At 38.0% G+C, this 15,131-nt stretch overlaps 1 protein-coding gene across 7 annotated transcripts in view; it reads left to right on the top strand.

Annotated features, from left to right (window-relative positions):
- The window catches only part of LOC140185265 (engulfment and cell motility protein 2), a 228,658-nt gene extending 214,103 nt beyond the window's left edge, over nucleotides 1–14,555 (top strand). For all 7 annotated transcript variants that reach the window (XM_072238668.1, XM_072238665.1, XM_072238660.1 and 4 more), the window contains 3 exons: nucleotides 7,447–7,529; nucleotides 9,031–9,108; nucleotides 13,272–14,555. In XM_072238668.1, the coding sequence (XP_072094769.1) occupies nucleotides 7,447–7,529; nucleotides 9,031–9,108; nucleotides 13,272–13,472 (362 nt within the window). In that variant the 3' untranslated portion in view covers nucleotides 13,473–14,555. The remainder of the gene's footprint in view (nucleotides 1–7,446; nucleotides 7,530–9,030; nucleotides 9,109–13,271) is intronic.
- The last annotated feature ends 576 nt before the right edge of the window (nucleotides 14,556–15,131 follow it).

Here is a 15,131-nt window from a genome sequence, read left to right as displayed (position 1 = left end):
CCTAATTTCTTTTCTTCCCTTGCAGTTTGACCCATTGATTGCCTCCAGCAGATCGTTTGTTGCTCCAGATTCCAGTTGATGCACTCTCTTGGGTTTTCTGCCTTTTGACAAATTTTTGCTGGTTATTATTGCCATTCCTATGTGCTCTAATTTATCTAATAGCTTCTTACATGGCACCTTATCAAAAGTCTTAAAGTCTAAAATGGCGCATCTTGCTGCACGATAATGGGAGAAAGTCCAAGATAGCCATGCTTTTCCTTACCTATTGAGTTACAACTCAAAAGTCTGTTAACAGACCTGTCAAACATAATTTTTCTTTCCTAATTCCTTTTTTTTAAATTTTATTTTTATTTGGATAAGGAATTCACAAATATCATGTACTCTTTTCACACATATAACCTTTTCCATTTTTTTATATGTATAAAACTACAATTATTTATACATTCTTAAGTACACATTGAGATGATATAAAAGGAAAATAAACATTTAAATAGATAATTATGTACTGTGGTAAATCTAACCTATTAGGCTAAGTAATGGAATTAGTTGTTAAGAAAAATGGTAATAATAGTTTCCATATAACCCTTCTGGACCATTTCCACTGGTCCAAAATGTTGTATATAAGCCTATGTATCAACCATTGTAGGTGTTTATATATCCTAATTTGTTCATGCTTGCTCCTGCCCGCAGACATAATTATCCAATCCCTATGTACTTATTTACTTAATTTTTTCATTTTTTTATCCCTTTCCCAAATCTTTCCCTTTACCTGTGTTAATTCTCTATTTTCCAAAAGAAAACAAAAAAAACAAACATTTAGACTAGGGGTGCTTAACGTTAGCAATATTACTGTGTTGATGAGAAGAGCAGTATAAATCATTAGGAGAGTCATCTAAAGTCTGCTCGCATTGGGGTTATATATTCAATCCATTTATTCCAGATTTGATAAAATTTTTCTTTTTGAGTTCTCAGGGAGTAAGTCAACTTTTCCATTTTAAATATTTCCAAGATAATTTCGTACCAATCTTCTAATGTAGGTGGTATTGGATTTAGCCATTTTCTAGTGATTGATTTCTTACTTGCCGCTAAGAGGGCCTGCAGCAACTTTATATCTTCCTTCTGTTCAAGAAACAATACATGCCCCAAATAGAGTTCCTCAAAGTTCAGAGGTATCTGGGACCTAAGTACCTTAACTAATGTTCTATGAATACCTTCCCAAAATAGACTTAATTTAGGGCAATCCCAAAAAATATGAAAATGATTTGCCTCCTTGGAGCCGCACCTTCTCCAACACATCACATTTGTATCTTTATATTTTTCCTGATATGGGGTCCTGAAGTATCTTATAATGTTTTTCCAACAATGTCCTCTCCAAGTCAAAGAATTAGTCGAGGACCATTGAAAGCTGCAGATTTTCCCCCAAGCCTCCTCTGAAAGTACCAACCCCGCTTCTTTCTCCCATTTCTCTTTAATATACAGTGTATTTACATTTTTAGCATGGGAGAGTGCATTATATAATCGAGAAACTGATTTACTAGGTATTGAACTGCAAGCCGAATTCAGAATCTTGAAAAATTCTAATTCTACTGTTGATAGGTCTGTATATCTACAACTCTGGTTAACATAGTTTCGTACTTGAAGGTACCTAAAAAAGTCATTATGTTCTAGGCCATGTTTGTCCTGCAGGATTTGGAAACTTTGTAATACTCTTTTATCTATAAATGAGAGGTAGGTTGTAAGACCTTTCTTTATCCATAGCTCAAATCTTTTATCTCCGCTGTTGGGAAAGAATTCGGTATCATATGCACACCATCTAGAGTTTTAACATGTTATTAATTCCACATGAATTAACCACCTTCTGCCATACTTTTAATGTAAGATTTATCCAAGCGTTTTTAAATTTTTCCAACTGGGCCATCAATCCTTTGTCAGCTATTGAGGCCTGAAGAGGAAAACTGTCAACTAGTCCAAATTCTATTTCCTTCCATCTAGCCTTATATTCCCTATTACACCAATATAACAGAGGGGTTATCTGTGAGGCATAAAAATAATTTCTCAGGCAAGGAAGAACCATACCTCCTCCTTCCTTCCCTAACTGTAAGGTGTTATATCGAATTCTAGGTTTCTTTCCTTGCCAAATGAAGCGGGAAATCCATTTGTCCCATTCCCTGAATTGATTATCATCCACCTCCACCGGTAAAGTACAGAAAAGATACAATAACCGAGGAAGAATATTCATTTTTATAGTATTTATCCTTGAATTTAAACTTAAAAAGGGGATAAGATTCCATCTATGCATATCTGCTTTTATCTCTGAGATTAATGGCCCATAATTTACCTGTGACAGTGTTGAAAGATCCTTCGGCAGGGTTATTCCTAAATATTTTAATAATTTAGCTTCCCACTTAAGATCATATGTATCCTGCAATTTTTTGGATGGTGTATAATTTAGGGACATAACCTGCGTTTTCTTTACATTTATTTTATAACCTGATATTTTCCCAAAGTCATCCAATAGTGTAAACAATCCTATAAATGATTTTTCTGGTTCACTCAGATAGACCAAAACATCATCTGCGAATAACGCCACTTTCTGTTCAATCCCTGCCACCTTGATACCTTTTACGATTTTGCTCTGTCTTATTAGTTGGGCAAGCGGTTCAATATATAGCGCAAAAAGGAGAGGAGAAATTGGGCATCCCTGTCTAGTGCCTCTCTCTAAGATGAAGGAGTCAGAGAGGTCCCCATTTATCTTAATTCGGGCTGTAGGGCTGTCATATAGAGTCTGAATTACTTTAATAAACTTTTCTTGAAAGCCGAATCTTCCTAACACTCTGTATAGGAATGCCCAACTAACCGAATCAAAAGCTTTCTCAGCGTCCAATCCTACTACCATTGTCTCTGTCTCGTTCTTATTAACCTGTTCTAATATGTGCAGAGTTCTCCTTATGTTGTCCTGTGTTTGTCTTTGTTGAATAAATCCAGTCTGGTCTAAGTGGATTAGGCCAGGTAAAAGCTTTTCCAATCTGCGCGCTAATATAGATGTAAATAGTTTGTAATCTAAGTTAAGAACACTAATTGGCCGATAATTGCCACATTCTAGTTTATCTTTACCCTCTTTAGGAATAACTGAAATAATCGCTTCTCTCCAGGAAGGTGGAGTTTCTCCTCTCTGCAAGATCCAGTTAAAGGTGTTAAGTAGTAATGGGGCTAACTGTGTCTTCAGGGACTTGTACCACTCTGAGGTAAACCCATCAGAACCCGGGGACTTTCCAGCCTTTAACCTAGAGATGGCCACGTTCAGTTCTTTGACAGTTACTGGTTCTAATAAACTTCCATTTTGTAAATCTGTAAGTTTAGGTAGATCTAAAAAATTCAATACACTGTCTATATAGGGCTCATTGGGGGCCCGGGGTTGGGAGTACAGCTCTCGATAATATGTTTCAAAACTCTCTTGAATTTTCCCTATTGTACTCTCCACAAGCTTTGTCTTTGGATTCTTTATTTTATGAATTGTATTGTCTGCTTGTTGTTTTCGTAATTTATATGCTAATAATCTAGCTGATTTACCTCCTACTTCATAATTCTTTTGTCTCAGGTAAAGAAAATTTCTTTGAGTTTCCAACGTATAAATATCGTCAATTTCACTTTGCAATTTCCTAATTTCCTCTTTTCGATTTGAATTACTTTTGTTGCTATCTACAACTTGAAGTTGTTTTAATTTTCCTTGAAGGTCTGCTAATTTTTGTGCATTGATTTTTTTCATGTGAGTGGTAATGGAAATAATTTTCCCTCTCAGTACAGCTTTCAATGTATCCCATAAGATCACTGGTGATGTTTCTCCCGTGTCATTAAGGTCTAGATATTCTTTGATTTCTCCCCTTAATCTCTCCATTACTTTCGGGTTATTGAGTATATGTGAGTTTAGCCTCTAGTGTTTTCCTCATTTTCCTTTCCAGGATTAGAGACATAGAGACTGGGCTATGATCCGACAGATCAATTGTTGCAATATTACAGTTTTTTATCCTGAGTCTATCTGTATTAAAGATAAAGAAATAGTCTATCCTTGAATAGGCTGAATGAGGGAAAGAGTAATATGTATAATCTTTACTAGTAGGGTGTAATTCCCTCCAGACATCTATAATTCCCAACTCCTCCATCAATAAATTCACTTTCCGAGTCAGAGGTTTATTTTGAGTAACTATTCTTGAAGAATCTAATATAGGATTTAATCTAATATTAAAATCCCCTCCACAAATTACTACCCCTTGAGAACTGACCATTAGGTCAAAAATGTGTCTATAAAATGACCATTCACAACCTGGAGGAGCATAAACATTCAGCAATGTTATTTCTGTACCTTCTATTCTTCCTGTGATTTTTACGAACCGTCCTTCTTTGTCTCTAGTCTCTGAAATATGTTCATAATTAAAAGTACTTGATATTAAAGTAGCTACCCCTCTTTTGTGACTCAACTTATATGATGAATAAAATACATGCTTAAAGCCCATTCTTTTTAATTTTCCATGTTCAGATTGGTTCATATGTGTTTCCTGGAGGAAAGCTATTTGTGCCCTCTCTTTTTTCAATTTAGACATAATCTTATTTCTTTTAATTGGATTCAAAACCCCATTAACATTATAGGAAATTATTTTTACCAATTCAGTTTGCATTTTTCTCTAGTAGAAAAAAAAACACTCTCCTTTTCTAACCAAACAGTAAGCAATCCCTTCTCAACAGTAAACCAAGACATATAACCACACCCTAGACATTTTTGAACGTGCAACATTTGAAAATTTTTCCCAACTTCCCACAGTGAGGCCTGAGCACCGACCCGCCTCAGTTCAGAGGGATAACCTCTATCTTCACCCTGTGTTAGAGGGCCCTCAGCAGTTTGAATAATCATAGAGAATTTTCTCCTATTTATGTCTCGACCATATTGCTATCATTCAAGTTATTCCGCCTAGTTTATTTTCAGTTACCAGTTTTCATTTTACCTTTAAGTCCGATTTACTCTTTTCAGTCATTTCTCTTAATTAATCTGTGTTCCCTGTACATTCGTGTCTGAATATTTGCAGCTTTTCCTTGTAGTTTGACACTCTGGTTCGTGTGGAGCATCCTCGCCGCACTAACTGCCACGACTTCTGCCGAATCCTCTCCAGTAGCGACTCCGGTTGGGTGATAACTTTAATAGGTAGTCCCCGGTCCACCAGGTCCAATGTTGCCTCCTTCAACGTAGCGTAAGTTTTTGTCCCTTCGTCGTAAAAGACTCTCAGCCGAGCTGGATACAGGGTCTGGAATCTGATGTTGTTTTCCTTCAGGACTCTCCGTGTTTCCGTATATTTCTTCCCTCTGGCAAGAATCCCCGGTGTGTAGTCGTGGTCTAAACTGATTTTACAGTTGTTCCACATGAAACCTTTCTTTTGCCATGCCCTTTTAAGCACCTCTTCCTTCGTTCTGTAACTGAGAAATCTGACCAGAATCGATCTGAGCTGGGCACCTGCTGGAGGCTGTGGTGCCAACGCGCTGTGAGCTCTTTCTATCTGTAGGTCTTTTGCGGCCGGTATATCAAGGTTCTCTCTAAGTAGCTTCTCCACGAAGGGAATCATCAATCTGGGTTTACCTTCAGTTCCTTCGGGAACTCCGTAAATCCTCACATTTTCCCTTCTCGAGCAGCCTTCTTGATCTATTAGTTTCCACTGGAGCTGGTCTTGCAGCTTCAGCATTTCTGCTATCACCTCCTCTGCGTTTTGTAGCTTCTCTTCAATTCCAACAATCCTCGCTTCGGCTTCATCTATCCGCAAGTTAGTTTTTACTATTTCTCCTTTAATATCTTCCAGCTGTTTGCTGTTATCTTGTCAGAACTCGTGAATCTCTCCAAGAATCAAGGACAGAGTCACCGATTCCCCCTCATTATCTCCGTCCTGGCTTGCCGTGGGGGAGCTAGGCCCGTCGCCTTGCTGCGTTTCTTTATGTTTATCAGCCTTCAGAGCGGACTTTTTAATCTTGTTCTTAGACATCATCCTTGCCCCTTTTATTAATATAGTTATGCAATATTAAGTATTTGTCTAAATTCGATTATGGGGCAGTTTACCTTCTTTTTTGTCGAGAGACCTTTTCCTTACGCCGCCATTCCCTTGATGACCCGGAAGTCCTCATTTTCTTTCCTAATTCCATGATGACTGCCCAATCTAATTATTATTTTCTATGTGCCCTATTAGTAATAGATTCTAGAATTTTTTGGTATTGCTTTCAGACTAATAGGTTCCATTTTCTCACTCCCTCATTTTTTAATTAGTATTGGTTATATTGGTTCACACAGATAAGAAAGTAACAATTCTACAATAAATGGAATTATTTTTAAGATGACAACCAGTGCATCCACTAACTACAAAAACACCTCTTTCAGCACCTTGTGATGTGTCATCTTGTTCATGAGTTGTGGATCACCAACTTTTAGTGTTATTAATTTCCCCGGTACTTTTTTTTTACACACTAATGATAATGTCATTCTTTCCATTCACTCTAAACCTGATGTTCTCTAATATCGTCAGGAAATCTGTAAAAACAGGCACAAAATATATTGTTTAATAACTGTCATTCCTCAGTTTAATTCCTTCTGTCTCATATGGCAGGTGAAATTAAAAATACCCTGTTCCTATAAATAGAGGGCTTTATTGTTACAACCTTGAATCAAATTATCTTTATGCCCTCAGTAAAATTTAGCACCTGATCAGTGTATTAAATCTGCTTACAAGAGCAACTAAAGATATTGACTCAGAACTGTCTAGTGTGAATCTGAAATTATACTGATTATATTTTACTGTTTACTGTATACTTTTGTCATCACTAATATACACTCAGTGGCCTCTGTCAGGTACACCTGCTTGTTAATGCAAATATCTAATCAGTCAATCATGTGGCAGCAAATCAATGCATAAAAGCTTGCAGGCATGGTCAAGAGGTTCAGCTGATGTTCAGACCAAACATCAGAATGAGGAAGAAAAGTGGCCTTGACTGTAAAATGATTATTGATACCAGATGGAATGGTTTGAGTACCTCAGAAACTGCTCATCTCCTGGGATTTTCCAGTCAACAGTCTCCGGAGTTTATAGAGAATGGTACAAAAAAAAAACACCTAGTGAGCAGCAGGTCTGTGGGCAAAACTGCCTTGTTTCCATGAGAGGTCAGAGGAAAATGGACGACTCGGTTCAAGCTGACTGGAAGGCAATAGTTACTCAAATGACCACATGTTACAACAGTGATTATGCAGAAGAGCATCTCTGAATGCATAACACTTTGAGCCTTGAAGTGGATGAGCTACAGCAGCTGAAGACCACGTTGGGTTCCACTCCTGTATCTAAAAAAAATGTGGCTGCTGCGTGTGTTTTAAGATTCCACAATACCTTTTGGTCATTACCCTGCTATTTTTTCCTCCTTATTTAGTTCCTGTTGCAGATATCAAAGCTGTGGTAACTGGGAAAGACTGTCCCCATATGAGAGAGAAGAGTGCCCTAAAACAAAACAAGGTATATTTAAACTATTTGTAATCTGTTGCATTGTGGATGCTTAACACACGCTAACATAGCAATTGTTCATCTAACGATCATTACCCAGGCTATCTACCACCCGAGGAGTTTTGTGATCATGATGGTAATGACAGTGACTGATCATAGCAATCTTTAGCAATCGGTCTACATCAGATCCAATCATGAGGACAGGAAAGTCAGTGGTTGAGAACTCTGAATGTGTAACTCTTTCTTGCCAAGCATTCTATACTTAAACATAAATCATGCCTTAATTTATTCAGTGTATCCCAAAATGTTACTCCCTGTTTTTAAAAAAAAATTTATTCATTTACATCTGAATTAATCAACACCAACTGCTTCAATCCATGAAGCCCATTTCATTGATTTGTCATGTTCACTCAAATATTACTTTCAATTCAAGTTGAATTCAGTTACCTTTCCTCCTTCCCTACTGCCTGTACACTTCCAACGGTTCAAAGCATAGACTACCTGTAAACAAGGTAAAATAACTTGTCATTTACATAATGAAGTCCCTTTAGAATCATAAAAAGCAGTAATCATGTAGTCTTCTCATATAATTTCCAGCAAGAGTGTCTGATTTATTTTATCACTACTTACAACCTACTCTTTTCACGCCACCATTACAGCTCAGGGCGTTGGAGTTCAAAACCAGCATCCTCTGTAAGAAAGTTTGTATGTTCTTCCCGTTTGCGCGTGGGTTTCCTCCAGGTGTTCCAGTTTCCTTTCCCAGTACAAAGGTGTACACATTAAGTTAGTTAATTGGCCGTTGTAAATCGACCTGTGATTAGGCTGGGGTTAAATCGGTGGGTCAGAAAGGCCTTCATTCATTTTCTAAATAAATAATCTTCCAGATTATTCTCTATTTCTGTAACCTTCTGATAATTATGTGCGATGATAACCAGAATCACATATAGTATTTTAGATGTTGTAGCACTGATGATTTATAGATTGGCAAGGTTACTTCATTATTTTACTGTATTGTGAACCTTGCATATAATTGTCACTTCTGTCCCCGGCATTGTGGTGATAGCAAGTTATTTTCTGTCAGGACTCCAACATGTATATAATCCTATATGGGTATAAGCATGAATATAGTGTGCAAATATAATAGACAGTATATTTACACAAATATACATTACCCATCTCAAAACTGTGATTTAACACTTTCTAGCCAGACTGTATTTTGTATGTATATTTTAACACACTGATAGAAGCAGAGGTATTGTATAACACCCTACTGTAGTAATTTGTAGATCCTCGTGAACAAAACTGTATTTAATCCAATCATTGTGCAAGTATAATAATACACAATTATGGTGTCCTTCATTTCATTATGTTTGGAAAAACTGACATCAGCTGTTTGATTTACAAAGTTATTGTAGGACCAGATCTAAAATACGGAGTTTACAAAATTGAACCTTTTTTTTCTATATCTAAGTTTGTTTACTGTCTTCACTCTTTCCTTCTCCATTTTTTCCAGGAAGTCCAAGAGTTGGCTTTCTCAATCCTACATGATCCTGATGAGGCTCTAAACTTTATTGCTCCGAACAAGTATGAGGTCAGTTTACGGTCTTTTGACTTTCATTAATGAGATGTGTTTGTTGTTCAGTGCTTGTCCTGGCAGAATATGCATTTGAAGAGCAAAACTCATTTCCAATGGAATGAACATGATGAACATGTTATCCTCAACTTGGCATATAACAAATAATACCTGAAAATTTAGTCTTATTGAAGTGCTGCCTAAAAAGTGCTTAGGAATTGATTTGTCATGTTCTAAGCATTTGCCATTCTCACTTTTATTGTAGTTTTCCCTTGTTCCTTCCCCAGATACCATATCAGTTTACCACTTTCTCTCATGCAAATGATGTAGCACAACTTCATTGACTCGTTTTTGTAGGATATGCTTGGCTGGTCACTAATTGTGTCTGAACTTTAACAAGCCTCACTATGGCAATACTGTAAAGTCTAAATTTACCATTTTCCAGAATCTATACATTTACTGGTTCAGCAGAGGTGACTGAATTGAAGTTCTAGTGGGATTCCTTCTCCTAAACTTACCTCGGGATCTGTATAACTCTGCTTCTGCTGGGTATACTAAATATTGGTAGTTATCCACTTACAACTAGTTTAAAGAGACCGATAGGATTAGAAGAAGACTTGCCCAAAATGGAAGAGTCCTAAGTAACAGAGAAGCATAGAAACATAGAAAATCTAGAGCACAATACAGGCCCTTTGGCCCATAAAGCTGTGCTGAACATGTCCCTACCTTAGAACTACCTAGGCTTCCCCATAGCCCTCTTGTTTTTCTAAGCTCCATGTAGCCATCCAGGAGTCTCTTAAAAGACCCTATTGTTTCTGCCTCCACACCACCGCCAGCAGCCCATTCCACGCACTCGCCACTCTGCATAAAAAAACTTACCCCTGGCATCTCCTCTGTACCTACTTCCAAGCACCTCAAAACGATGCCCTGTCATGCTAGCCATTTCAGCCCTGGGGTCTCATTATCTTGTACGCCACTAGCTTTTTTTTTAAGATGATAACAGAAAGTTTCATTTTGTAGGAATAAAGAGGAGTAGTTTGTATGCAACAAGTTACCTCAGTCTTAATGTGTCCTTGGTTAATATTATGAAGCTAACCTTGGTTAAAGTAAATTGGCATAGCTGACAAGTAGTTACAAAACATTCCAAAAGTTCACAGCTTAATTCTACGCAGAAAAGCTCAGATGCTGGAAACACAAACATCAACATATGAGAAGTTGCATGCAGATTTTAGATACAGAGCATTTATTAAGAACTGGAAAGGAGAGGCAGGTGAATCCCATTCCAATAAAAAGGATGGTTGGAACTTCAACAACAACAGAAATTCTGAAAGCACACAAATTAACTCAGCATTTGTGGAGAGAGAAACCAAGTCAATGTTTCAGCTAAAAGACCTATTGTTAAAACTGGAACTATGCAAAGGGAATTGTACAAACCCCATTTCCAGAAAAGTTGGGATATTTTCCAAAATGCAATAAAAACAAAAATCTGTGATATGTTAATTCACATGAACCTTTATTTAACTGACAAAAGTAAAAAGAAAAGATTTTCAATAGTTTTACTGACCAACTTAATTGTATTTTGTAAATGTACACAAATTTAGAATTTGATAGCTGCAACACACTCAACAAAAGTTGGGACAGAGTTAAAATAAGATTGAAAAGTGCACAGAATATTCAAGTAATACCGGTTTGGAAGACTCCACATTAAGCAGGCTAGTTGGTAGCAGGTGAGGTATCATGACTGGGTATAAAAGTAGCGTCCATCAAAGGCTCAGTCTTTGCAAGCAAGGATGGGTCGTGGCTCACCCCTTTGTGCCAAAATTCGTGAGAGAATTGTTAGTTCAAAAGGAACATTTCTCAACACAAGATTGCAGAGAATTTAGGTCTTTCAACATCTACTGTACATAATATTGTGAAAAGATTCAGAGAATTCAGAGACATCTCAGTACGTAAAGGGCAAGGTCGGAAACCACTGTTGAATGCGCGTGATCTTCGAGCCCTCAGGCGGCACTGCCTAAGAAACCGTCATGCTACTGTGACAATTATAGCCACTTGTGCTCGGGACTACTTCGGAAAACCATTGTCACTCAACACAGTCCATCGCTGCATCCAGAAATGCAACTTGAAACTGTATTACGCAAGGAGGAAGCCATACATCAACTCTATGCAGAAACGCCGGCGAGTTCTCTGGGCCCGAGCTCATCTCAGATGGACCGAAAGACTGTGGAACCGTGTGGTCAGATGAGTCCACATTTCAGCTAGTTTTCGGAAAAAACAGGCGTCAAGTTCTCCATGCCAATGATGAAAATGACCATCCAGATTGTTATCAGCGAAAGGTGCAAAAGCCAGCATCTGTGATGGTATGGGGGTGCATCAGTGCCCACGGCATGGGTGAGTTGCATGTATGTGAAGGTACCATTGACTCTGAGGCGTATATTAGGATTTTAGAGAGACATATATTCCCATCAAGACGACGTCTCTTCCGGGGACGTCCGTGCTTATTTCAGCAGGACAATGCCAGACCACATTCTGCACAGGCTACAACAGCGTGGCTTTGTAGACACAGAGTGCGTGTGCTTGACTGGCCTTCTGCCAGTCCAGATCTATCTCCTATTGGAAATGTATGGCGCATCATGAAGAGGAGAATCAGACAATGGAGACCACGGACTGTTGAGCAGCTGAAGTCTTATATCAAGCAAGAATGGACAAAATTTCCAATTGCAAATCTACTACAATTAGTATCCTCAGTTCCAAAACGATTAAAAAGTGTTATTAAAAGGAAAGGTGATGTAACACAATGGTAAACATGCCTCTGTCCCAACTTTTGTTGAGTGTGTTGCAGCCATCAAATTCTAAATTTGTGTATGTTTACAAAATACAATTAAGTTGGTCAGTAAAACTGTTGAAAATCTTTCCTTTGTACTTTTGTCAGTTAAATAAAGGTTCACGGTTATTAACGTATCACAGATTTTTCTTTTTATTGCATTTTGGAAAATACCCCAACTTTTCTGGAAATGGGGTTTGTATTTTAAGTTGGAGGAGATGATAGGAAATAAGTGTGATGAGTGAACTTTAGGTTACAATTATCTGCTCATTGACTTGAAACATCGTCTCTGGTTCTGTCTCCACAGATGCTGCCTGGCCTGCTGAGTTTATTGCTTTTTTGTTTTTTTTAAAGATTTTCAGCATCTGCAGTTTTGTTTTTGCTGTAACTGCATGCCTTTAAGGTTTCAAATCCCATTTTTAAGTTGACTAAATATTTCTTTTGTTTGGAATCTTTGCCCACATGAATTCCTGACAAGTCAGAAATGACCTGGTGACAAAACAAGGTTCGTTGTTTCAGACATCCCACCCTGCAAAAATTCATTTCAGGGAGGTAGCGCCCCCACCCCCCGCAACCCCATATTCCCCTCTCCCCCGTCGACCTCCAAGGGTGTATGTAATACTTTGTTTAGTGATTTTGTCTAATCTGTAAACCAAGTTGGGTATAGGCAGAAAATATGACATTAAAGTATGTACTTATATTATCATGTTTATTCTATTACAACTTTAAGCAAGTCTACAGGGAGTTTGGCCTCATCAAGTAGGACATCAATAGCGTAGCTCCTTAGCAGCCAGCCAGCTAGTTTAAATAACGTTAGCTATGCTAATGAATGAATGACACCTGTTAAACTCACCTCAACATGTCTTTTACAGTCATCTGGGCAATAGAAAAGTCACTGTTGCAAACAGAGCAGCAAGCAACACTGTCATTATTTTTGACCCCTATTAAGCAGGAGTACACTTTAGTGTAGTCTGGGGTGAAGTGTGTTTTATATATTTTTTGAAACACTTTGCCATGGCGGTGCAGGACACGAAACTGAACTGATGGAGAGACAGAGGTCGACTGTAAAGCCCGCCCACAGAGAAAACTGATAGGTCTACTTAGCACAAGGAGAGACCAATCGGGATGCTCGCTCTCGCTCTTGCTCTCGATCCCGCTCCCGCTCTCGCTCTCCCTCTCAAAAAAATCAATTTCTGGGATATTGTATATAATTTGCAGGTGTCAGGGAGCTGCCATCAATATGCGGGAGACTCCCGGAACTTCCGGGAGAGGTGGGATGTCTGCTGTTTCAAAACTACCTCCTGTTGTGCAAAGATTTAAAATGTTTTTTTTAACATTCTATTTGTGTGCTCTACAGTACTGTATCTGGACTGATGGATTAAATGCCCTTCTGGGGAAAGAAATGACCAGTGAACTGACCAAGAATGATCTGGATACTCTGCTGAGTATGGAAATTAAACTTCGGCTGTTGGACCTGGAGAACATACAGATTCCAGAGGCACCTCCTCCCATTCCCAAGGAGCCCAGCAGCTATGACTTTGTGTATCACTATGGCTGAACCGTAGTGTGGCCAGCACCTGGCAAGCACAAAAGAAAATGAATTAAAAACAATGAATAATGCCCTATTTCAGCAGTTGTTAGAAAGAAAGATCTCCCTTTGTTAAGAAACATGCTAAGCTCTGTAATCTGTGGTAAAACAGCATAACAAGGAGCAAAAGAACAGCATATTGTATTTCTCATCTGTACTAGGGTCTCAGACAGAATACTGGTCCCTTTTTAAAAAGAGTTCTATGCTTAATATTTTTGACAGATTTAAGAATTTGGTGAATAATGTGATTTGGTACAGTGAAGTTTATATGTTGGTTAATGTTCTATCGAGTTAACTAGGTTTTTTCACTGTATTTAGACAATCCTCTATCAAACATTATTCCACCATTTGGATTCTGTTTGTGTATTTAATCCTGTACGCAAAGAAAATTTACTAAGAGAGTCTATGCACTTTCTGTTACATGGGAGTATCTTCAAAATTGTCGCCTGAGAATACTTCCTGATGCTTGACGGCTTTAACCAATTTCTTTAATCAAAATTTATTCTTCTTCATCTGAATTCTGCTCCCAAGCCATTGGTTTTCCAGTTGTGAAGGGAGATGCAAAGGCAACTGGAAAAGCTGGCAAAAATGATGGGGAGAGGGGTCATGATCGGACATTAACCTGTTCTATGATACAACATGGTTCATAATCTGCTCAAACTTCAATTTTTCTCTTTAAATGTGATTTATGATACAAGTCTATTTACATATCCCAAGGCCCTATAATGTTTTAAGGTCTATGAGCGCATGTTACACACAGGTGTTTTACAGCACTAGGCATGCTTAATACCATTTGAACTTTGGGAAAGATTATCAGTCTCATCACTTCCCATCTCTGCCTTGGTTCTACCTTTCGATCTGGGACTTTTTGCCGAAGAATTAAATGGGTACAGTACTTGAAGGGATTATGCTGAAGACACTAAAAGTACTTATTTTGTGTTGGCAAAGTTTATGAATAAATTTGTCTAGATTATGGGCACTGAACTCAAATAGTACTTGAATAATAAGCAAGCATACAGATTTAAACATCATTAAAATTATTACTGAATTAAAGTAGTCAATAAAGATTCTTTGCTTTAGAAATTTCCAATGTTACCATATTTAAGGTAACCATTAATCCTTAGTTATAGATATTCCACTTGAATAAGAAATAATTTTAATCTTAAGGCAATGTAAATACTGCAGGGAGATTTACTGTTTACAAAGGCAAACCTGTTTTATTGTAATCAGAAAAAAATAATTCCCCTCACCACCACTCTCCTCCCTCTTGCGGAATTGGTCCTTACACTCAACATTTGCTATTATGATTCCTCCCACTTTCTCTAAACCCAAGGTGTAGCCATGGGCACCTGTCTGAGCCCCAGCTATGTCTGCCTTTTTGTTGACGACATGGAACAGTCTATGTTCCAATCCTTCATTTGTAACACTCCCCAATTCTTTCTGCTCTGCATTGCTTTGTGCATCCGTGGAATTCATCAGCTTTACCTCCAACTCCCACCTTGCCCTCAGATTCACTTGGTACATCTCTGACACCTTTTCCTCCTTTCTCGATCTCTCTCTGTCTCCATCTCTGGAGACAAACTGTCTACTGATATCTTTTATAAACCTACTGACATTCACAGCTAACTT

Source organism: Mobula birostris, chromosome 2, assembly GCF_030028105.1.
Source record: "Mobula birostris isolate sMobBir1 chromosome 2, sMobBir1.hap1, whole genome shotgun sequence".
Taxonomy (NCBI): Eukaryota; Metazoa; Chordata; class Chondrichthyes; order Myliobatiformes; family Myliobatidae; genus Mobula; species Mobula birostris.
Note: the sequence above shows the minus strand (reverse complement) of the source record. Positions and strands in the feature narration are given on the sequence as shown.